This window comes from Bubalus bubalis, chromosome 6 (genome assembly GCF_019923935.1).
Source record: "Bubalus bubalis isolate 160015118507 breed Murrah chromosome 6, NDDB_SH_1, whole genome shotgun sequence".
Classification (NCBI taxonomy): Eukaryota; Metazoa; Chordata; class Mammalia; order Artiodactyla; family Bovidae; genus Bubalus; species Bubalus bubalis.
This window is the reverse complement of record NC_059162.1, coordinates 43,667,277-43,693,165: the sequence shown is the minus strand read 5'-3', so window position 1 is coordinate 43,693,165 and position 25,889 is coordinate 43,667,277. Positions and strand designations below refer to the sequence as shown.

The 25,889-nt window shown below is 37.9% G+C and overlaps 1 protein-coding gene across 1 annotated transcript in view; it reads left to right on the top strand.

Moving 5' to 3' along the window:
• The first annotated feature begins 1,162 nt into the window (after positions 1 to 1,162).
• Positions 1,163 to 25,889, top strand: part of PALMD (palmdelphin) — a 58,195-nt gene continuing 33,468 nt past the window's right edge. Inside the window, exons 1-2 of the mRNA XM_006045619.4 lie at positions 1,163 to 1,515; positions 25,740 to 25,820. Of these exons, the coding sequence (XP_006045681.4) occupies positions 1,471 to 1,515; positions 25,740 to 25,820 (126 nt within the window). The 5' untranslated portion in view covers positions 1,163 to 1,470. The remainder of the gene's footprint in view (positions 1,516 to 25,739; positions 25,821 to 25,889) is intronic.

Here is a 25,889-nt window from a genome sequence, read left to right as displayed (position 1 = left end):
CAAAGGTGGATGTAATCTTCAGCCTATCTTGGGCAGACCTGATAAATGACTGTTAGAAAATCCAGGTTCCAGTCCTGGCTTTGCCGCTTATTATCTGTACGGCAAATGACCTCTCTGATCCTCAGCTCCCTAATTTTTAAAATAGGGCTAAAATCTTCCAGCCTCTTGTAAGACAAATCTAATGTAAAGAATTTGCCTTTGGAGAGTACTCAACAAATATTAGCCATTATTATTACTGATATTGATAATGCAAAGGAAAGTAAACCATTTGTTCGATGTTTGGGTTGTCCTTTTAACTTCTTTAGCTGAATGTTGATATGAAAGTGCTTGACAACATCTACACATATAACAATGAGGTAGATGGTAATTAGGATTTATTGCATCAAAATTTAATTAAAGAAAGGGTAGGGGAAAGAAAACAGACAAAGTCAATCATAAAGCTTCCAAGACTGCTTTGAGCTAAGAGTTTCACTGGGCTTGACTTCTTTTTTCCAAAGGGCCAAGGAATTCTCACATGGTGTCAGACTACATGAGTTACAGAATGTCTCATCACACTTTCAAAGTCTCCACACTCCTTTCTCCTGTGTAACTGGTGAGGTCAAAATGGCCACCTTCCTGAGTGTCATTGCTGAAGAAGGTGCAAGAAAGAAATCCATCCCATAGAAGTCCAAGACAGAAATAACAGAGAGTGGTCTTGACATTTAAACCGCACTGAACACAGCCGATGGACCAAGTTCTTAACAGAGTCACGTCACTGTCTTTAATTTCTCCATGACCTAAAGATTCCAAACTTTGAAACAAACTGCTGGAATAGGAGGAGAAGGAAGAGGTGAGGACAGCCTGATGTAAATTTACCACTAGATTAAATTCTAAAGTTGCTCCAGAATTTTGTATTAGTATCTGAAAGCAATCAAAGGAAGAAAAGCAAGCAAGTGACTTGGCCCAGTCAAGGTAAGGCTCCGTCTGGTAGAGAGAGAGTAGGGGTCACCAACTTTGTACAAACAGACATTGACCCACACATGCAGAGGTCTGGTTGTGTGTGGCTAGAGCAGAGGCCGATGAAACACAGAGCGTGGGCTCCTGGTGCTACTCCTAGAGAAGAATGAATTGGGAAAGGAACAGTTAATAAGAAAATGTGCCTTGCTCACTGCGCACGTTGCAACAAAGAGCTGGCAGCTCCTGAAGGAAAAGGGCTTGTGCCGCTGCCGTTCAAACTTGTCAGTCAGCCTGTGCCAGCAGCCTCAGCGTCTGCCTCCCCGGCACACCCTCATTACATGTGTCTGTCTGGGCTGATCTGTACATCTGCTCAGAGACGCTCCTGCCGAGTCGGGGATTTCTGCTTTTCTCCACCGGTGCAGGAGTGGCTCTCTCCTGGCTTCACTTGTCACCTCCACTCCTCTCCCCAAGGAGGCTCCTGCTTTATGGTAGCTTTGGACTTCCCTCACTGGCTGCCTGTCCCCGACTTCTAGAATGGAAGAAGCTGAGCTGGTGAAGGAGAGACTCCAGGCCATCACAGTAAGTCTGCCTAGTTATAACTCACAGAGGCGCTTGCTTACAGGGACGACAGACACGTTGCTTGCTGCCCCTGCTGCTGAGCCCCGTTAGTGAAAAAACAGAACTGTCAGCTTTCACGGGCAAGTCTCTGCCGCTCTCTTAACCCTGGTGACCCTCTGTAGCTCTTGGGCTTCCGAACCTAAGTAGAGAGCAAATGTTCTTGATTTTCACAAAAATCGTACCTATGTTTTAAATAGCAGTCAGAAGCTTTTAAGGCAGTTTGGCTACACTATCGTGTACCTGAAAAACATAGATTTTCCTTACATTTATGTTTGACAAATACTAGATCAAGAAACTGATCTTCAACTTGGAAACTTTTTAAAACAATTAATTCACCAAAAAGTGAAAATCTTTTAAAAGGAGAAGAAAAAGAAATTAAGAAAACAACTTGATGCTTTTTATTTGTAGTTGTGGTAGTGTGTTCCACAAAGCCTCACAGAATTAAAATGAATGTCATTGTACTTTAGCTAAGGATTAAACAAGAGAAAAGTAGGTAAAAGCACGTATCAGATTAATTCTAAGATATCAGTTTCCAGCAGAGTCACAAACTGAATAAAATCCTGATAAAGGAATGTAATGCATGCAATGCAATGGATTTGGAAAATATTTTGTTAATACCAGGAAGGAGAATAGTGAGTGCATTTTTTATGTTTGTTCTGGGAAAAAGTCAAAGTATGAAATGAATTACTTTCCTTAAGTGATCCAGCTTTTTTTCAATTTTACAAAGTCTTCTATTTGGCAGTCACCTGGAAATCTCTGGCACAATCATTTATCATTGGCTACAATTTATTATATAATTTTTTTAAAGAAAAAACACTTTAGAAATCAACATTCCATTTTTTTCAGCATTTTCTGACACTGAAATTAGCTGTCAAGAGTACTGTTCAAAAACTGATGCATAATATCACAGATGTGGGTTTATTAATTTAAATGTATAGTGGACATTACTATCTATAAAAATAACTCTTTCCTGTCTTGTGAAAAGAAAACTGATGCAAAATTAGAGTGAATAGAAAGATATTATTCCTTGCTCTTCAAATTCTCGTAGCATAAATTATTATTATGCTAAGCCCAATTTAGAATTTTTATTAAACAGATACGAAGTTTCAGTTCCCCCCAGAAAGCATTCAGTAACTTGAAATATTTGCTCAGCCAATGGTTTAGGAACCAAAAGTCCACAGATAAAGTCAGCACTTTTCCATGAGGCAGTGCTCTCAAGATGTCCAACTCCTAATTAGTTCATTTTCCTTTCTTCAGAAAACCTTGGTTTGGATTATTGTTTGTTTTGCTTTGTTCTTTTTGTTGTTAAACTCAGCCACTGTTTCAGCTGTCTTGCTTTAAGGGACAGGAACTGGGCCCTGCTCTGTTGTTTTTGGCATGGGTCTTTTACATCACAGCTGTTGTCTAAAGGTTACTTTATCAGACTGTGTGAGTTGTGTGGGCACAAGCTCTGCTTTTCCTGACCCTTCTATCTCTTAATTAACTAAATTAAATCATATATCCGATGAAATCCACCCATAGCTCTTTCTTCCACATTTTCCTTTTTGAATCGCAGCCTACCCTTACTTCAGCCCTTATTACACCCGCTGCACTTTACAACTCATACTGAAGCAGCGCATGTTCTAAGGGTAAGACCGCACTCAGGAAAACTAGGAATTTTCACTGAGGGTTCCAACTTCAAATAAAACTAGGACAAAAGTCATAATGCTTTAAATATCTTACAAGCAGACCAGAGAGTAAATAGATTCCTGAATATACTGGTATGTACTTCTATGATGATTAAAAAACAATAATAATAACTAATTTTTGGATTATTTCATTACCTTAACCATATCCCATTAGAAAGAATAAGCATATCTAGAAAGTAAAATTACAAAATAATTATATTTTGGAAGTAAAACACTGTATAAAGTTGTAGAGAAAAAATTGAGAAAAGTCTATGGGGACAAATTTCCCCTAGTCTATACCTCACTGGACCAAGTCCAGTCACATAGGTCAGCACTGAGGATGAACAAATGGAGCACTGGTGTGTCCATGGAGACAACACATCCACTCATGTCCCTCCCGGATGCCCTGGGAAATGCCAGCTCTCTCCACCCTTGCCTTGCCCAGGAAGCCACCTCAGCTATTCCCCTTCCCCCTAGGGAAATGAAAACACAGTGTCCAGAGAGTTTTCAGGGATTGTCTCGCTTTGAGAAGCACTTAAAATCTTCAGACTCTCAGACCTAGACTAAAATTCAGAGACGATAATCTCATCTTAACTGTTTTCATTCTATTTCCCTACACTGAAATACATTTTATAAGAACAAGATTTTATATTTTAAGAACAAAATCAAAAGACAGTTGCCCAATGGAACCAAACACAGCGATTCAGACTTCACTTTATTAGAAAACAAAACTTTCAACATTCTAAGATCTATTTGATTTTCATACTAAAATTTATTCCTCTAATTCTTCGCTGAGAAATGAAATAATTTTCACTGCAATATTTATTCCATGTGATTTTGAGGGTCCAAAAAGTCATTATTTCTGCTGTAAGAAATTTTAAAAATAAATGTATATGCCTGAAACTTGATAGAATCAAGTGCCAGTCTTCTTGTTCCTCTCTTGAAAAGAAACAGATTGAACACAGCAAGTAGATGGAGTGTGACATTAGGCTCTCAAATTGAAAACTAAATTACTGTGATGGTGTCTTTATTTCTCATACCAGTAAGGTGAATTTTAGATTGTTTAGAAGGCTTCTCAAGACTTAAAGGGAATAAAAGAAAAAATTATGAAAGTACACAGAAACAATTGTTTACATAGGGTACTTTATTTGGTTGGAGAAGGAAAGAGCAACCCAGTCCAGTATTTTTTCTGTTAAATTTCATGGACAGAGAAGCTTGGAGAGCTAAAGTCCGGGGAGGTCACAAAAAATGGGACACAACTGAGCAACTGAACGTGCATTTCATTTGGGTATACCAAGTATGGATTCTATTTTGTGTACTCACTCTCATGTTTCTCCTTCATTACCTTATCCAGGTACAGGTATACCTCGGAGATACTGCAGATTTGGTTCTAGATCACTTTGATAAATCAAATATCACAATAAAGTGAGTCACATGAATTTTTCAGTTCCCAGTGCAGACAAAATCTATGTTTCAACTATGTAACATAATGCAATATTAGTATGTCTGAAAAATAACACACATGCGTGAGTACTAAGTTTCTTCCGTCGTGTCCGACTCTCCTCTATGACGCTTAACTCCAGGCTCCTCTGTCCACAGGATTCTCCAGGCAAGAATACTGGAGTGGATTGCCATCCCCTCCTCTAGGAGATCTTCCTGACCCAGGGATAGAATCCACATCTCTTAAGCTTCCTGCATTGGGAGGCAGGTTCCTTACCACTAGCGCCAGCTGGGAAGTCCGCAATGTAAAAAATACTGCTAAAAAATGCTAACTATCATCTGAGTCTTCTGAGAGTTGTAATCTTTTTGCAGTAGTAGCATCAAAGATCACTGATTACAAAGACAAACAGTGTATGTTTTCACTTGTATGTGAAACCTAAAAAAATAAAGCAAATAAACAATTATAACAAAGCAAAAGCAGATTCACAGATACAGAGAAAAAACTAGTGGTTACCAGAATAGGGAAAGGGGTTGGGTACAGGCAAAGTAGTTAAAGGGGATTAAAGGTACAAACTATTAGCTATAAAATAAATGTTATAAGGACATAATGTACAACACAAGGAATATAGTCAATATTTTATATACCTTTGTATGGAGTACAATCTATAAAAATATTGAATTGCTAGGTTGTACACCTGAAACTAATATAATATTGTAGGCTAACTATGCTGTTGTTGTTTAGTTATTAATCCATATCCAACTCTTTTGTGACCCATTGACCTAGCCCACCAGGCTTCTCTATCCATGGGATTTCCCAGGCAAGAACACTGGAGTGGATTGCCATTTCCTTCTCCAGGATATCTTCCCAGATCAGGGATTGAAAATGCGTCTCCTGCATTATCAGGCAGAATTCTTTATCACTGAGCCACCAGGACAGCCCTCAAGTCACTATGCTGCTGCTAAGTTGCTTCAGTCGTGTCTGACTCTGCACGACCCCATAGACGGCAGCCCACGAGGCTCCCCCGTTCCTGGGATTCTCCAGGCAAGAACACTGGAGTGGGTTGCCATTTCCTTCTCCAATGCATGAAAGTGAAAAGTGAAAGTGAAGTCGCTCAGCCGTGTCTGACTCCTAGTGACCCCATGGACTGCAGCCTGCAGGCTCCTCCATCCATGGGATTTTCCAGGCAAGAGTACTAGAGTGGGGTGCCATTGCCTTACCTCAATTAAAAAAAAAAAAGATTGCTCACAAAGGGAAAAAAACAAGAACAAAGATCACTGATCATACATCACCATAACAAATATAATAATGAAAAAGTTTGAAATATGGCAAGAATTATCAAAATGTAAAAGTGATCAAAAGCTGTTAAAAAAAAATGGTGCCAATAGACTTACTCTGTACAGAGTTGTCACAAACTTTCAAACTGTTTTTAAAAAGCAGTATCTATGGAAATAAATACTATATATCTAGCGAAATAAAAGTGAAGCACAATAAAACGAGGTACATCTGTGCCAACTCTTAACTTACTAAATTAATTAATTAATCTCTAAGTATCTCTTAGCCAAAGAGTTTAAGTTTTCAATTATAAATGTAAAACAGAATACTTCAAACTAAGTAAATATCATATTGATTAAAAAGTCTCTTGAGGCTTAAGTTAGAAGACAGTATTTTAACAAATAGCTGATTTTTATACTAAAGGAGAACTATTAAAGTAGGCTGGCAGGTAGAAATGCACTTTAAATATTATCAGAACTGAGGCTACCAATGTCTCCAGTGTTCTCTGAAAGAATGACATGAAGGACTGAGTTATCTCTTCAGAGTTCCTCTCTGGAAGTAGACATGGTACACCTTGAAGAATGATGAAATGGCCCAAGTGGAATTTCCCACAAAACAGAAATATCTTCTGATAATCAGTAATATCCTATATACTGTTCCTACCCTCCTTCCCAAGCAACACATTTTCTTATTTCCATTCCCATGGTGGCACTAGGAAAATATTGTTACTAAATAACAGGGGATACTCAGGCTGGAAAACTCATAGATCTTAAACTGCAGGAGATCATAGAAGTGCATAAAAATAGTACTTTTGGGCCGGGGTTGGGGGGACAGTTAGTGAGCTCAAAAAAGTCCTGAGAACTAGAATCAATATATAGAGAACAAACCCAGCTGAGGAGAAAATGGGTAAGAATAAAGCTGACATTTTTACTTTCAACCAGGTTTAACTTTTAGCTGTTAGAAATACACATTATCCACTCATTCTCTCATTCCTTTTTTCCATTAAAGGTTATTGAGCACTTACTAAGTGCCAAACCTCATTCATTTTTCACTTCAACAATATATGTACTCAGTCTCTTAGCCATGTCTGACTCTTAGCAACCCCATGAACTGGAGCCCGCGAGACTCCTCCATCTGTGGGATTATCTCAACATGAGTATTTCCTCTTCCAGGGGATCTTCCCAACCCATTTATCAAACCTACATCTCTTGCGGCTCTTGCATTGGCAGGTGGGATTCTTTACCATTGAGCCACCTGGAAAACCCTCAACAACATACAATATTTATTTAAGTGTCATGCTTTTTAAATGAAAAGAAGTGAAATAAGAGGAATTAGGAGTGTCAGAGGGGCTTCCCTGATAGCTGAGTTGGTAAAGAATCTGCCTGCAATGCAGGAGACCCTGGCTCGATTCCTGGGTCAGGAAGATCCCCTGTAGAAGGGAAAGACTACCCACTCCAGTATTCTGACCTGGAGAATTCCATGGAGTGTATAGTCCATGGGGTTGCAAAGAGCTGGACACAAATGAGCAATTTGCACTTTCACTTTCAGGAGTGTAAGAAGTGGGATGGGATAGGTTGCAATTTGTAGTAAAATGGTCAGGAAGGGCCTCAAGGAAAGGGTGACATTTGAACATGGATGAAGGAGGTGAGCTTGTCAAAAGTTAGACAATGGCAGTAATCACAAGAACAAGCAGCTGCCTAGGACTGACTCCATTTGGTAATGAGCCATATAAAGCCCTGACACTGGAATTCGAGCAACAGAGCCAGATTTGCCAGCCAAAGCTGCTCATGACGCAAAATAATCAAGAGCTCTACATTTCCCCAGATCCACTCCCTATTTGGTTCCACTCCCAAGGAATTTTTTCTAGACTTATAAACATAGGAATGTAGGAGGCAGAAAGTTCTTTGTATAAAACAGAAATCTAGTCAATACAAGTGAAAGTGAAGTCGCTCAGTCATGTCCGACTCTTTGCGACCCCATGGACACCAGGCTCCTCTGTCCATGGGATTTTCTAGGCTAGAGTACTGGAGTGGATTGCCATTTCCTTCTCCAAGAGTCAATACAAAGACCACTATTAAAACAGTAAGATAAGCTATGGTACACATATGGAGTATATACACAATGGAGTATTACTCAGCCATTAAAAAGAATACATTTGAATCAGTTCTGATGAGGTGGATGAAACTGGAGCCTATTATACAGAGTGAAGTAAGCCAGAAAGAAAAACACCAATACAGTATACTAACGCATATATATGGAATTTAGAAAGATGGTAACAATAACCCTGTGTACGAGACAGCAAAAGAGACACTGATGTATAGAACAGTCTTATGGACTCTGTGGGAGAGGGAGAGGGTGGGAGGATTTGGGAGAATGGCATTGAAACATGTAAAATATCATATATGAAACGAGTTGCCAGTCCAGGTTCGATGCACGATACTGGATGCTTGGGGCTAGTGCACTGGGACGGCCCAGAGGGATGGTATGGGGAGGGAGGAGGGAGGAGGGTTCAGGGTGGGGAACACATGTATACCTGTGGCAGATTCATTTTGATGTTTGGCAAAACTAATACAATTATGTAAAGTTTAAAAATAAAATAAAATTAATTAAAAAAATTTCAAAAAAAAACAGTAAGATAAATACACATAGATCCTAGTTACTTCTCTTTTTTAATTCATCAATTCTGTTTCTGGCTGTGCTGGGTCTTCGTTGCTACCTTTGGACTTTCTCTAGTTGCAACACGTAGGCTTAGTGTTCAGGCTCTTGACTATAGAGCTTAGGCTCAGTGGTTGTGGCACACGGGCTTAGTTAGTCCTTGGCATGTGGGATCCTTCCAGCTCAGGGATCAAGCCTGTGTCCCCTGCACTGGCAGGCAGATTCTTAACCACTGGACCACCTGGGAAGTCCCTCTAGTTACTTCTTTAGCACATGCTTCCTCTCACTGGACACTCCACCTCATCTCATTCACCTTTTTCCCAATATCTGGTATTTTCTAACAGTTCATATGACAGTTAATGACCTCAAAGCAGGATCTGCTACATAATTTGTGAGGCCCAATACAAAATGAACATGTGGGGACTCTTGTTCAAAAAGTATTCAGAATTTCAAGGTGGTAACAGCAAAAGTTTAAAAACATTCAAATGAAGCTCTGGGCCCCTCTGAGAGTGGTGCCACCACGTATGCCTTCTCAGGTCATATGTCCAAGAAGCCCAGTTCATCTCTTCCCTATTCATTCCTTCTGTACAAATGAGAGCATAAAAACAAGTGCAAACCAGCCTGTATGTCAACAGAAGTTAGACCCTAACATGTATTTGGATCATTGTGTTGTTTAGAATTCTAAGGACACCTTAAAGTAATAATGACTAAAAGGAAGCATAGTGAACCATTGTTTCACTGCACCTCGTGGTTAAGACGGTTATGGAAAGAACTCCCAATTTGCCATGACCGTCCCAAGACATCCACATAAAGATGGTACGTGGAGATGTAGGAATCTCCTAAGCAAAGATGTCCTGTGCCAGTATATTCAAACAATAAAGCCTCTGCACAATTTTCCACAGTGCTATGCTAAGATTACATGTTTCTTCCAGAGAGGGAAAGGTTTCTTAAAACAAAAGTGCTATGCCACATTTCTTTGCCAAACATAATAGCCCACCCACAAAGGAGACCATGTGATGAGGTACAATAATTTTGATGCCTTGTTAAGGAAACTACTTTTTGATAATCAGGGATGGTTTTTCCAGTGTGCTATGGAGTGATAATGCTATTCTGCCAAGCCCTCTACTGACAAGGATCCCCATAAACATCCTCAACATTACTAGATGGTGAAAAGGAAGAGCTGCCTCTTTAGAAAACTGTGATTAAAACAAGCCAGAGACTAAGTGACTAAATCTAACACGAGTCTAAACAATACAGTGTAGTTCAGGCTAGAACCAAAGCAGAGTTTCTACTTCATAATCTACAGACTGAAACTACCTAGCTTCTCTAAAAATACGGTCAGAATATTTTAATTTATTCAACTTATTTAAATGGCAGTGGTGTCATTCTGGGAAACTCAAGAAGTTTCCTCACCAGAAGCCCTGTGACATGTCAACTTTCCTAAAACACCATAGGAATAATTTGAGTGAGATCCATACTTATGGTTTTTATGTAAAACCCCAGTGACTGAGTGAGATTCACTCAAATCATTTTAGACATACAACCAGGCAATTTTCTGAACCTCTAGCTTCTGTCTTAAGCATGAAGTTTTCAATGTGTAACTGCACGAATAATTGACATGGAGTGATACAACATGTTAAAAGGAGACATAACAGCTACTCAAAATCAATCTATACTACCAAATCTAGATATAAAGACATCTCAAGCACAAGAATTCTGCAATTAAAAATAATAATAACACCAAACTCCGAGCCCATCTCTTCTCTACCCCACCCCTCTTGGCAACCACAAGTCTGTTTTCTATCTCTGTGAGCCTATTTCTGTTTTGTAGATGGGTTCACTTGTGTCATATTTTAGATTCTTCAAATAAGTGGTACCATATGGTATTTGTCTTTCTCTTTCTGATTTACTTCACTTAGTATGATAATCTCTAGGTATATCCATGTTGCTGCAAAGGGCATTATTTCATTCTTTTTACAGCTAAGTATCTGTATATACCACATTTCTTTATCCTTTCATCTGTCAATGGACATTTAGGTTGCTTCCATGTCTTGGCTATTGTGAATAGTGCTGCTCTGAACATGGGCTTTTCTGGTGGCTCAGTGGTAAATAATCCACCTGCCAATGCAGGAGATGCTGGTTCAATTCCTAGGTCAGGAAGATCCCCTGGAGAAGGAAATGGCAACCCACCCCAGTATTCTTGCCTGGGAAATCTCATGGACAGAGGTGCCTGGAAGGCTACAAAAGGCCACATGGGTCACAAAAGAGAGTCAGAATGACATTGACTAAACAACAATGAACATGGGGTGCATGTATCTTTTTATTTTTTTATCTTTTTGATTATATAGTTTGGGAAGTTTGGGGTTAGTAGATGAAAACGATTACATATAGAGTGGATAAGCAACAAGGTCTTACTGTATAGCACAGAGTACTGTATTCAATATCCTGAGATATTGATATTCTCAGGATATTCAATATCCTGAGATATTGATATTGATATTCTCAGGATATTCAATATCCTGAGATAGAAAAGAATATTTTTAAAATGTATACATGTATGTATAACTGAATCTCTTTGCTGTACATCAGAAATTAACACAACTTTGCAAATCAACTATACTTCAATTTTTTAAAAAATAGAAAAAATAATAACTTTGGGGATTAATACATGCATGCTACTGTATCACTTCATGGCAAATAGATGGGGAAACAGTGGAAACAGTGTCAGACTTTATTTTGGGGGGCTCCAAAATCACTGCAGATGGTGACTGCTGCCATGAAATTAAAAGACGCTTACTCCTTGGAAGGAAAGTTATGACCATTGTTGGTAAAGTAATGTCTCTGCTTTTGAATATGCTGTCTAGGTGAAAGTTATGACCAACCTAGATAGCATATTCAAAAGCAGAGACATTACTTTGCCAACAAAGGTCCGTCTAGTCAAGGCTATGGTTTTTCCAGTGGTCATGTATGGATGTGAGAGTTGGACTGTGAAGAAAGCTGAGCACCGAAGAATTGATGCTTTTGAACTGTGATGTTGGAGAAGACTCTTGAGAGTCCCTTGGACTGCAAAGAGATCCAACCAGTCCATTCTAAAGGGGATCAGTCCTAGGTGTTCTTTGGAAGGAATGATATGCTAAAGCTGAAACTCCAGTACTTTGGCCACCTCATGCGAAGAGTTGACTCTTTGGAAAAGACTCTGATGCTTGGGGATTTCTTGGTCCACATTCCCATCCCCATTACAACAGGCTCAAGAGATGCTCATCCAGCTTCTCCTTGAGCACTTCCAAAATCAGGTGGATTAATATCTCTCAAAATACCCTATTCCATTTAAGAAAAACTCTCTGTGCTGTGTTCTGACATAATGTGCCAGAATCCAGTTTCCTTTAACTTCTTCCCAATCATCTTGACTCTAGTCACTGAAGCTGTATACCTTCATTTTCTTGATTTCAATCATTCCTCATATTATAGGCTCATTCTAGAAAGTGAAAGTGAATGTTGCTCAGTCGTGTCCAACTCTTTGCGACCCCATGGTCTGTATAGTCCATGAAATTCTCCAGGCCAGAATACTGGAGTAGGAGAGCCTTTCCCTTCTCCAGGGGATCTTCCCAACCCAGGGATCAAACCCAATTCCCCCGCATTGCAGGCAGATTCTTTACCAGCTTTTAAATGTCCATGTCACTTTTAAAATTTGGTGCTGAGAGTTGAATAGAACACTAACCTGTACAAAGCGTTTAATGCTGTATATAATCTCCTTTGTTTGGTGAATTGAATTTCTACTGATATATTTGGGAAGTGATATGGGGTGGTATAAAAAGCATTATCTTTGGAATTTATAGAAAACTAGGCTGTATACCAATTCCAACACTAGACCAACCTTAGGATTTGGGGACGCTGATAAACTCTCTGGTCCTCACATCAGTGTCTCTAAAATTAATAGCAATTAAATTGAAAACTCAATATTCAAATATACAATGAATATACAAAAATCAAAAGCTTCCTGAAAAACAACAGTCAGAAACTGTAATGTAAAAAAATGAGACATGACCAACCATGCATGATGTAATGTGAAAGTAATCCATTCCTGATAGCTACATTAAAAAAAAAAAAAGTTAAAGCCTAAAAATAATTTTATTTAGGAAATGTGAAGAATTTATATGAAGAAATCTTTATGTTTTATACCTACTAAGGAACTGCACAGGATATATATAATGAAATTTTACTAAGTGATATATATGTCTAGAGAGACACACTGTTTCTTGAGGTAAAGTCTGAAGACAAAAAATGTTCTCACATATTTTCAAATTTAACTTTAATGCAATTCCAATCAAAATCTCTAAGGAAGCATTCTTATTCACTTCTGGTGGCACAATGAAATTGTTAAAACAGGATAATTCTGCAATCAGTAAAAGAAAACTCAGAAACTGTTTTACCATTTGACCAAGAATGTTATTAACAAGTAAACAAATACTAAAGAAAAATAAGAGATGCATACAAGATGTATTCTTAAGACATTCATAAGATAGCAAAATCATTTGTTAGAGTTTTTAGTAAAAAGTGGAATCCAATTCAATGTCCAAAAGTAGGGATTAGCTGAATAAATACAGTGCACAGATACAGGTTGGTAAATATACTTGCAAATATGTACATATATATATATATAATGGAATAATAAGTTTCCATTAAAAATAATTTAGAAGACTAATGACGTGGTATATCATCATTTCATGATATGTTAAGAGAAATAAGATTACAAAATGTATAACAAACAATTCCAGCTTTATATGAGGTATAACAACATATCATGCAGATGTAAATCATATATAACAGTATCAATCTCTGATTATCTCTGGATAATGATAATTATTATTAGGAGTAACTTTTAAAATTCTACCAGTGTATGTGAGTTTTTATCTGCTTCTTTGGCTGTTTGTTTGGTTGGCTGGTTTGTTGGTTGGTAATTTTGGTTTGGTAGACAGTGATGAAGCATAAGGAACCAGCTGAATTTTCCATTTAGTTTCTATCGGAATTAAATAAAATGATTGCAAAATTCAATGGGAAAAATAAAGTACTGCTACTAATCAAGATATTTTAGAGGAAAGCAACAAAGGAAAACTTGCCCAATAAAATGTCAATTTATCTCATTGGTGGGTACATAGTATTAGTACCAAAATCTATAACTAAAGACACACAGAGATAAACTGGAGCCAGACCCTAGTATACAATTTTTAAATGTAAATGATAAAATTAGCAAATAAAAAAGTAAACCAATTTGAAAGAATTAAGTTTCAAATTTAGTTAAAATTTGGGGGGAAATAATTAGACCCTCAGCATGTACTATAAGTCAAAATTGATTCAGCTGGATTTAAGAGTGTTTAAAAAACTCTTTAGAAAACTAGAAGAAAATATAGATGAATAATTACTGTATCTCAAAAAGTAAAAGATACTAAAAATATAAAAGCAAAAAAAAAGGGGGGGGTGGAGCTTCCCAGGTGGCACTAGCGATAAAGTACCCGCCTGCCAATGAAGGACACATAGGGACAAGGGTTCATCCCTGGCTCAGGAAGATCCCTTGGAGGGGGGCATGGCAACACACTCCAGTATTCTTGCCTGGAGAATCCCCATGGACAGAGGAGCCTGGCAGGCTACGATGCATAGGGTCACAAAGAGTCGGACAGGACTGAAATGACTTAGCACAGCACAGCACATAGGAAAAATAACTTTCAGCACTTCTAGAAACAACATAGATTTTTAAAAAATTAAAGGAAACTAGGTGACATCATTTACAACCAAGTATGGCAAACAAAGGAGGCTTCCCAGGTGGTGCCAGTGGTAAAGAATCTGCTTGCCAATGCAGGAGAGCCAAGAGATGGCAAACAAAAGGCTGCTATTCTTAATTCAAAGAACCCATGTATGTGTGCTTGTGTGTGTGTGTGTTCAGTCGCTTCAGACTCTTTGTGACGCTATGGACTGTAGCCTGCTAAGCTCCTCTGTCCATAGGATTCTCCAGGCAAGAATATTGGGTTGGGTTGCCTTTTCCTGCTCCCAAAGAACTCTTTCAAATTGTTAATTAAAAAATTAATAGGCTTTATAAAAAAAAAAAAATGGACTTCCCTAGTAGCTCAGCTGGTAAAGAACCCACTTCCAATGCAGGAGACTCCAGTTTGATTCCTGGGTCAGGAAGATCCCTGGAGAAGTATTCTTGGGCTTCCCTGGTGGCTTAGTTGGTAAAGAATCCGCCCGCAATGTGGGACACCTAGTTTCGATACCTAGGTTGGGAAGATCTCCTGGAGAAGGGAATGGCTATCCACTCCAGTACTCTAGCTTGGAGAATTCCATGGGTTATCCATGGGGTTGCAAAGAGCCCGACACGACTGAGTGACTTTCACTTTCACTTTACCAAAAAATAGGTAGACATCATGGCTTCCCTGGTGGGAAGAATCAGCCTGCAATGTGAGAAATGTGGGTTCGATCCCTGGGTCAAGATGATCCCCTGAAGAAGGAAATGGCAACCCACCCCAGTATTCTTCCCTGGGATATCCCACAGACAGAGGAACCTGGTGGGCTATAGTCCCTGGGGTTGCAAAAGACTCAGACATGACTTAGCAACTAAACCATCACCACCAGGTAGCCATCACAAAAAGTTTTTACATAATTAATACAAATAGCCACGAAAATTATACACAATATAATATTTGACCACAGTAATCTTATAAATTTCATTAAGAGATCAAAATTAGACTAATTTTTCTTTATTTATACTGCTTAAGGATCTTTCACATATAATATTCCTACTTAATAAGAGTGAGGTAATATACACTGCTTTGCAGAAATGTAAGTTAAAATAACTTTTCATTGAAGCTTTTTACCAATCTGGAAACATCCATACCCCTTGATTAGGTAACTACATTCTAGGGACCTATTCTGAGGAAATAACCAGACAGAAGTGGTCGAAATTTTATAAACAAGGAATTTCATCATACAGCTACTTATAAAAGCAAATGATTAAAAACAACCTAATGGGTGGAAAAAGGGAAACTGATTAAGCAAGTTATGCTTTTCTGAATAAAGTTGAGTTATTTTAAAATTCAATTACATGAGAAATGTTCATGACACAGTATTAGGTGCAAAAGGTAAAAAAAATTAAAAACTGCATAGGGGCCTCTTTGTGTGCTTTGTGCATGTATTTTTATAAACATAGTTATCTGTTTTAAGCATTTTGAAAAAATATTGGAATAAAATGTATTAAAACATAGATAGTAGTTATTTCTAAAGTAGTGGGATTATGGGAGATTTTTATATTTTTCTTTAAAGTTGTCTAGATTTTTCAAACATTCAAACATGCAATTAACATCCTATAAGTTTCATAGTTCACCTTTATTAATAATAAAATTAATCATTAATTTGGGTTCCTCGTTCCTAACAGACAAGATGTTTGAAATCTTGCCTTGGTCATCTTTTATTTCATTGCTTCCCAAACCTGGCTGTTCATTAAAGTCATCTGGAGCAGGTTTTAGCAACAAATCATCCAGTGCACCCCCACTTCACCCTTGAAATCTCTGGCTCAAAGAATTAGCTCAATATGTTTATGTTTACTTGCTTATTGGGCTTGGTTTTGTTTTTCTATCTCTATAGTTTGAAAAAAAAATGTTAAGACAATCACTTTCAAATAAGTATTCCTCTCTGTTCACATTTACACAATTTTAGCAAAGAAAAAAATAAGAAATTTTGTCAAAAGTCATGCTGAAACCAAGATATACTGAATTCTCATGATCTAGATACCTATGCTCCGCAGTTGCTTTACCTGCACAACAGGAATAAACATGATCCCTACTTCCTGACAACTTGGGGAAAATTAAGTAATTGATATATTTAAGTTCATTAAGTATTCCCGGCGCATAAAGCATTCAATCAGTTCAGTTCAGTTCAGTCACTCAGTCGTGTCCGACTCTTTGCAACCCCATGAAGCGCAGCACACCAGGCCTCCCTGTCCATCACCAACTCCCAGAGTTTACCCAAACCCATGTCCATCGAGTCGGTGATGCCATCCAGCCATCTCATCCTCTGTCATCCCCTTTTCCTCCTGCCCTCAATCTTTCCCAGCATCAGGGTCTTTTCAAATGAGTCACCTCTTCGCATCAAGTGGGCAAAGTATTGGAGTTTCAGCTTCAACATCAGTCCTTTCAATGAACACCCAGGACTGATCTCCTTTAGGATGGACTGGTTGGATCTCCTTGCAGTCCAAGGGACTCTCAAGAATCTTCTCCAACACCACAGCTCAAAAGCATCAATTCTTCGGCGCTCAGCTTTCTTCACAGTCCAAATCTCACATCCATACATGACCACTGGAAAAACCATAGCCTTGACTAGATGGACCTTTGTTGACAAAGTAATGCTCTGCTTTTTAATATGCTGTCTAGTTGGTCATAACTTTCCTTCCAAGGAGTAAGTGTCTTTTAATTTCATGGCTGCAATAACCATCTGCAATGATTTTGGAGTCCACCAAAATAAAGTCAGCCACTGTTTCCACTGTTTCCCCATGTATGGGCATGAAGTGATGGGACCGGATGCCATGATCTTAGCTTTCTGAATGTTGAACTTTAAAACAACTTTTTCACTCTCCTCTTTCACTTTCATCAAGAAGCTCTTTAGTTCTTCTTCACTTTCTGTCACCCTGCTTATTTAACTTATATGCACAGTACATCATGAGAAATGCTGAGCTGGAGGAAGCACAAGCTGGAATCAAGATTGCTGGGAGAAATATCAATAACCTCTGATATGCAGATGACACCACCCTTATGGCAGAAAATGAGGAAGAACTAAAAAGCCTCTTGATGAAAGTGAAAGAGGAGAGTGAAAAAGCTGGCTTAAAGCTCAATAAACAGCTAATCATCATCATCTGCAGATCTTAAAAATTTAAGCAAAAGAAATACTTTTAAATTTTTTTAATAATCAAATATTATCTCTTAGATGTTCCTTGTCTAAAAACAAGACTGTTTAATAATTCATTCTACAACTTTGAAAAAGAATTAATCAATACATTTAATAGTCTTTAAATATTCCTAATTCACCTTTGTCTCTGTTCAAAAAACTGAGTCATGGATATATATGACTAACTCATGTTGATGTATGGCAGAAGCCAGCATAATATTGTGATGCAGTTTTCCTTCAATTAAAAATAAATAAGTTTGGGGAAAAAAATAGGTCATATGCCACCTTCAGCCTTCTGATGTCTCTTCACTTCACCTAAGATTCCAAGACTATTTGACATTTTCCTGTTGTGTCTATAAATGTTTCTGCTCCCTGAATTGAAACCCATCAGAGTCTGAGCAGCTGTGTCTTCAGTGGTTTATTTCTTCTTGGGCTTTGAGTTTCCTATAAGCATATTTATTCTACAATTTCCAGGATCAAGATTATTCTCCTTAGTCAAAAAAAAAAAATTGTAGTAAAATAGGAGTGAAGTAGTTCATCTCCATCTTGCTAATATTACACTGTGTATCTCAGCAGTAGTCTTTTTGCTCTCAACATAACTTTTTATATAATTTATCTTTACACGCATGCTTTTTGTACCCTTAGTGTTTCCCACATGCTTCCCATCTTCTCATCGCCCTGCATCTGTACCTTATTTACACTGTTACAAATGGGTAACCACCTGTTCATCTGTATTCTTGGTTTCATGAACTTTGGGGAAGCTCCCAGTAAAAAAAGTATTTAGTTTGGTTTTGTTTAGTTTTCTTTTTACTTGAGATCATTTTTAATTGTGTATCAATATTTCCATTTGTAAATTGCCTATGCTTCATGATCTATGATCCCTCCTGAAATGTTTGACTCTTTTTCAACAAATTTTTACAACAATTTTTCAAGAAGTTTTTTCAAGAATTTTAAAAATCTACTTTCACTGAAGTGTAGTAAACCTGTAACTATGCTCAGTATTCTTTTCTGTGAATATTGGGTTAGGGCATCCCTTTCCTTCAAGGTTACTATTATCTGCACTTCACCAGTAAGTTCTGCATTGTTGATAGTATTCAAATCCAAACAATTAGCTTCTATTATTGTTCTTCTGAGACCTTAAACAATGAAAATATCAGCAAAGATAGTCATGAAGTTATAAGATACTGCTACCAGAATGAATCTGAAACCATTTGCCTAACTGAATTGGCCCAATTCACCAAGTTCTATTATCAATAATATCTCATTGGTCCCCAAATAAACTTCCATATGGATTCCATTCCTCCAATACCCCTAAATGTAGATGCTTCATAAGGTTCTGTCTTTAGCTGTCCCTTACTTTTCATAAATACGTCTCTTGTCATGCTTTGACATAGTCTCCTGGTCTCAGCTATCCCTTCCAGAACTCTGGCATATTTATCTCTATTTCTCACTTCTGATCTCTCTTCATCTAATATTTCAACTACCAGCCAGATTACTCCATCTGGTTTTCCCAAAGACACCTCAAACTTGCTGTGAATCACCATCTTTCCTCCCAAACTCTCTTTTCCTGAAGTACCTATTTCAATTAATGATTCTGCTCTCCTCTCAGTTACCTGGGCATCAACAACTTGTACTCCAATTTGACCTCTTCCTCTCCTGCATCCATACATTGTCAGTTGCCAAGTCCTGCTAATTTTAACTCCTTGGTATTTCTGAAATCCACACTTCCTGTTACCTCTTGTTCCAGCTCTCTTGATTTTATGTATGAGTTGTAAATGATCATCCCCTTCAAGTTGTCCTTCTTCAATATCTACACAATCAAGCTATTTTAAACTTCTTAAAATGTGATTTAAACTCTATTATTCCTCTCCCTCTGAAAACCTTTCATTACTCTCTATCTCAACATGTAAATTAATTCTAAACTTCATGCCCTGCCTTTCAGTATTTTCTATTGAGGATTTAGCCTCATTTCATTTTCTTATTTTATTTCCCACTACTCTCTTTTCAGCAATTTAGATTCCAGACTTTTTATTCCGAATAATGTCCCAATTTTCTACATCAGGCCTTTGCTCACAATGAGCTTGAATGCCTTTTCTCCCCGCCCTCCAGTCCCTAGCAACTACCCAAAGTATTATTTTATTTGGATGCTTCTTCAAAGCCTCTCCTAACCATATCATGATCTAGATATCATCACTTCTTGTCTCACCTCAACTCTCACCATACCTCACTTGTGCCTTAGTGATGACATTTATCACTTTATTTCTTATACGTCCCTGCACAAATGATTTTCCTTCTTTAAGACATGTAACTTCCTTGGTGAAAGTATTTACTTCTGAGTAATCTTCAAACATCGAACAACTCAGCGTTGCCTTGACAAAAGCATTTGTACAGAAGTCACCAACTGTTGAATAAATTAAAAATTAAATAACTCAGGACCAATCCTGCCATCTTGACAGATTCAAGCATTTTAGAATATTAGCTAATTGTTAATCAGTAATACATCTAAAATACTCATACTCTTATGTATCAGGATACTTTTATCAAGTATGTGATTGCAATAATATCAATGCATCATAGACGGTTGCAACAGCTGTATAGCTGCACAAGCTAAATAAATTTTCAAAACGGTTAAGATGTAGGCTTTTACAGAATTGAAATTTGTGGGTGTCAGCTGCTAAAATATTCCAATTTAGACAGCTGAACATCTAGGCAATTCATTGAACAAATGTCTTTATTAGTTGAACGCTGGAGAAGAAAACAGTAGTTAAGTTATTCATATTGGTTAACATCAATAAATATCTGATGTGTTGGATTATGATAGGTGTACAGAGAGATGCTTAAGTTTCTGGGGAAATTCTTAGAAGCAGATGGCATTTCACATCTATTAATATCTGTTCCATGATAATCTGAGAAGCAATTAGTTGACTGTAATAACTTTTGGTATACTAACAATAAAACTACATGACATCTTAAGCTTAACTTATAGTTTCAGTTCAGTTCAGTTCAGTCGCTCAGTCATGTCCGACTCTGTGCGACCCCATGAATCAAAGCATGCCAGGCCTCCCTGTCCATCATCTCCCAGAGTTCACACAAACTCATACCCATCGCGTTGGTGATGCCATCCAACCATCTCATCCTCTGTCGTCCCCTTCTCCTCCTGCCCTCAATCTTTCCCAGCATCAGGGTCTTTTCAAATGAGTCAACTCTTCACATGAGGTGGCCAAAGTACTGGAGTTTCAACTTCAGCATCATTCCTTCCAAAGAAATCCCAGGGCTGATCCCCTTCAGAATGGACTGGTTGGATCTCCTTGCAGTCCAAGGGACTCTCAAGAGTCTTCTCCAACACCACAGTTGAAAAGCATCAATTCTTCTGCGCTCAGCTTTCTTCATAGTCCAACTCTCACATCCATACATGACTACTGGAAAAACCATAGCCTTGACTAGATGGACCTTTGTTGACAAAGTAATATCTCTGCTTTTGAACATGCTATCTAGGTTGGTTATAACTTTCTTTCCAAGGAGTATGCATCTTTTAATTTCATGGCTGCAGTCACCATCTGCAGTGATTTTGGAGCCCCCAAAAATAAAGTCTGACACTGTTTCCACTGTTTCCCCGTCTATTTCCCATGAAATGATGGGACCAGATGCCATGATCTTAGTTTTCTGAATGTTGAGCTTTAAGCCAACTTTCTCACTCTCCTCTTTCACTTTCATCAAGAGGCTCTTTAGTTCCTCTTCGCTTTCTGCCATAAGGGTGGTGTCATCTGCATATCTTCATTCTAACGCTCTCCCAACTGAGCTATTTCGGCCACTTTGTCATCTGCATATCTGAGGTTATTGATATGTCTCCCGGCAATCTTGATTCCAGCTGTGCTTCATCCAGCCCAGCGTTTCATGATGTACTCTGCATATAAGTTAAATAACAGATTGACAATATACAGCCTTAATGTACTCCTTTTCCTATTTGAAACCAGTCGGTTGTTCCATGTCCAGTTCTAACCATTGCTTCCTGACCTGCATACAAGTTTCTCAAGAGGCAGGTCAGGTAGTCTGGTATTATAGTTCACCCTGCCATAATGAAACTAAACTGTTGCCATATTCGTTTTCAGTAATGCTTATAGATCTTCATGAAATTTGGCAAAAGGACAACAATTTGCAGTTGATGAATATCTTATGAAGAAAATGTACTCATATCTTAAAAGAGTCATGCCTATAATATTAGAAAATTACCTTCTTAACTACCTACACTGACATGAGAAAGGCATCACATTACCTTTGAGTGACAAAACATTGGGATTCCTTAGCAACCCTTCTCGGAGAAGGCAATGGCACCCCACTCCAGTACTCTTGCCTGGAAAATCCCATGGATGGAGGAGCCTGGTAGGCTGCAGTCCATGGGGTCACTAAGAATCGGGCACGACTGAGTGACTTCACTTTCACTTTTCACTTTCATGCATTGGAGAAGGAAATGGCAACCCACTCCAGTGTTCTTGCCTGGAGAATCCCAGAGACAGAGGAGCCTAGTGGGCTGCCGTCTATGGGGTCGCACAGAGTCTGACATGACTGAAGTGACTTAGCAGCAGCAGCAGCAACCCTTCTATAAGCATCCTGTTGCCAAAACACTTTAGATGTCCTGCCTCTACACACAGATTTCATTATGTTATTACTAACCCAGGATGAAATGACCAGCACAAACTGGCTACCAGCAGGGGTGGGCAATCATTGCTGGGTTCAGCAGTCATGGTCACACATACATAGTGTGCTCTTCTCTAGGGCTGTCCATGGAGAGAGGTGGACAGCTCCACACCAGCACGCAGGGAACTGAAAGTGTGTGTATGCCTTTCTAATGAGAAGCCCCTCCAGGACTGGCTGTCGTGGCACTGCCAACACACCTCAGTGGTTCACAATAGACAGGACAACTGGGGAAGCTGACTAATTTCCCACTCAGGGAAATAATGTAGTGAATTAGCTAAGAGGCTGAACTCTAATTGCCTGGGTTCAAATCCTGGCTCTGCCACGGTGGTGTTTTTAGTCATTAAGTCATGTCCAGCTCTTTGTGATGACATGGACTGTAGCTTGCCAGTTTCCTCTGTGGAAAGGATTTCCCAGCAAAAATACTGTAGTAGGTTGCCATTTCCTTCTCCAGGGGATCTTCCCCACCCAGGGATCAAACCTGCATCTCCTGCATTGGCAGACGGATTCTTTACCACTGAACCACCAGGCACCAGCTGTGAGAACTTGGATTGGTTAATTAATCTCTAGAAACTTCCATTTCCTCTTCTATAAAATGAAAATTATTACACTATGTCTTTGTTATCATAACTATTAAGTGTAATATTATTATATCTCTGTTATTATGACTATTAAGTGAAATAGTGCCTGAAAAATACTTACCCAAATGTTTGGCACAATAAGTTTAAAATATTACTAAGATTTGCTCAATAACAGTTTCAAGATATAGTGAAGAATTGACTCAAAGAGATCTTCACAGTTTTTACTCCTAAACAACCAGATTTCCTCCAAATAAACAAGTGAATCTGAAAACCCAGGCTTGTTGCCAAGCTCTTTTTTTTCCTCCAAAAGAACTGCTCATGAAGCTAAAAAAAAAAAAAAAAAAAAAAAACACTGATAAGGTCATATACACTTCTTACACACAAAGAGAAACATGGCATATATTTGGACAGCAATGTACATTCAAATGAATTCTGTTACATTCAATAAATGTACCTGAATTTATACATCAAAAATGAGTTTTTATCTTCAAAGGAGTTACACCAGGAAGCCATGCACTTGTTTCCATATTGCTGCCAAATATTTTTGGAGCTCTTCTTTCTAAATTACCTTCTCAGCCTGTTTCAAATTCCTTTAGAGGTCTTTATTGGCAACAAATGTTTACCTTTGGGAGTTTTCCATTTTGAAAGCAGATTTAGCACCAATTTTTATAAGTAAGATGGAGAATAATGTCACCTCTGGTCAAAAAATAAGGAAATAAGGGCCTTTTTGCATGGCTTGTAAAATGTCTCAAACAATTACAGACAGGAAAGTTCTAAAGCATTTCAAACCAGTGGAACCATTATCAGAGTTAATGTGTTGCTTTCTGTGTGATTAATAGGTTATGTGTTTATTTACTTAATTTTATTAAACAAATACTTATGGAACACTATGTGTCAAGCATTGTTCTCGGAGCTTTTGCATATATTTGCTTCATTAAGGCTCATATCTTATGACGTAGGTACCCTCACTACCTCCATTTTACAGATAAAGGTAATGAGACACTAAGTTGAGGATTTTGTCCCAGGATACATAGCTAGTAAATGGCAGAGCCGGAAACTGAAACCAGGCTTTCTACTTAGTATGCAGTCTATAGCTCTTAAAAAGTACAACTTCCGTGTATCAACAGTTTTGCTCTCTGGGATTTTAAGGTAATGTAGTTTAAACTTGTGATATGCATTTCTCTAATAATTAGAGATGTTGAGCATATTTTCATGTGCTTTTTAACCATCTGTGTGGCTCTTTGGAGAAATATCTATTTAGATCTGCCCATTTTTCAGTTGTGTTATTTGTTTTTTTGATATTGCATGAGCTGTTTTGTATATTTTGGAGATTAATTCTTTGTTGGTTGCTTTGTTTGCAAATAGTTTCTCCAGTTCTGAGGGTTGTCTATTTGTTTTATTTATTTCCTTTGCTGTGCAAAAGCTTTTAAGTTTAATTAGGTCCTGTTGTTTGGTTTTATTTGTATTACGTTAGGAGGTGGATCAAAAAAGGTAATGCTGCGATTTATACAGAGTTCTACCTATGCTTTCCTCTAATAGTTTTTATGGTCTTACCTTTAGGTCTTTAATCCATTTTGAGTTTATTTAGTGTATGATGTTAGGGTATGTTCTAAACTGGTACAGCCACCATACACCAAAACAGTATGGAGGTTCCTTAAAAAACTAAAAATAGAGCTACCATATGACCCAGCAATGTCATTCCTGGGCATGTATCTGGAGAAAATCATAATTTAAAAAGATATATGCACCCCAATGTTCATTGCAGCACCATTTACAATAGCAAGGATATAGAAGCAACCTAAATGTCCATCAACAGAGAAATGGATAAAGAAGATGTGGCACATACATACAATGGAATATTACTCAGCTAGTAAAAGGAACATTATAATGCCATTTGCTGCAACATGGATGGACCTAGAAATTGTTATACCGAGTGAAGTAAGACAGAAATAAAAATATGATAGTGCTTGTATGTGGAGTTCTAAAATGAGCCTACAGATGAACTTATCTACAAAACACAAATAGTGGTACAGATGTAGAAAATAATCTTATGGTTACCAGGTGTAAGGGAGTAGGGACAAACTCTCCTTTGGGATTGGGATTGACACATACACACAACTATATATAAAACAGATACCTACTAAGGACCTACTGTGTAGCACAAGAAACTCTGTTGAATACTCTGTAATGATCTACATAGGAAAAGAATCTAAAAAACAAAAGAGTGGAGATAGATAGATAGATAGATAGATAGATATAACAGATTCACTTTGCTTTACACATGAAACTAACAACACTGTAAATCAATTATACCCAATAAAATTAAAAATAATAAATGTGGTGAAAGATACTATATCTCTCCATGAATTTTTTTAATCTCTGCTAGAAGTCCTCTTAGTGTTAACATGCATTATCTGATCTTTTTTTCTCTCTCTCTTTCCATAGCAACATTTACAGGAGGAAACGGTCACATTTTCTAGCTCCCTGGTGTTCTAATGCTCTGTAGGCTATCCTGTTTTCACACATATGCAGCTCTTTTACCCAGCAGCTTCTTCAGTCTTGCGCCAAGAACAATCTCTCTCCTCACAATATTTCCTCATGCTTATTTCAAAACTCCCACCTTAAAATTCACAGTTTCCATTGCATCATTCAGTAGCTCAATCTCGCTAGACTCAATGCAGAAGATAGAAAAGATGAGGGGGTGAAGGAAAGTCATTAAAATATTTTTAAATTCTCTTTGAATAAGCTCTTTATATCATTTTCCATCAGTAAGATGCTTTGCATATCCCACTTCACTCTCTTTCGCTTTGAAATAAGGGTTTCCAAAGCAGCTTCATACCAATGCCAAGAGCATACCACTGGCCAGCCATTCAATAATGACAACGTCCCCAGGAAACATACTTAAGCAAATTAAAAAAACTGATCATGCTGGAATATTTTTTATTTCAGGATAAAAGAAAAATACAAGAAGAAATCTCACAGAAGCGTCTGAAAATAGAGGAAGAAAAATTAAAGCACCAGCATTTGAAGGTAACTTATGACTTTAACTTAGTTTCAGTGATTTGATTCAAATATTTTAATTGTCCTCAAATTTCAATA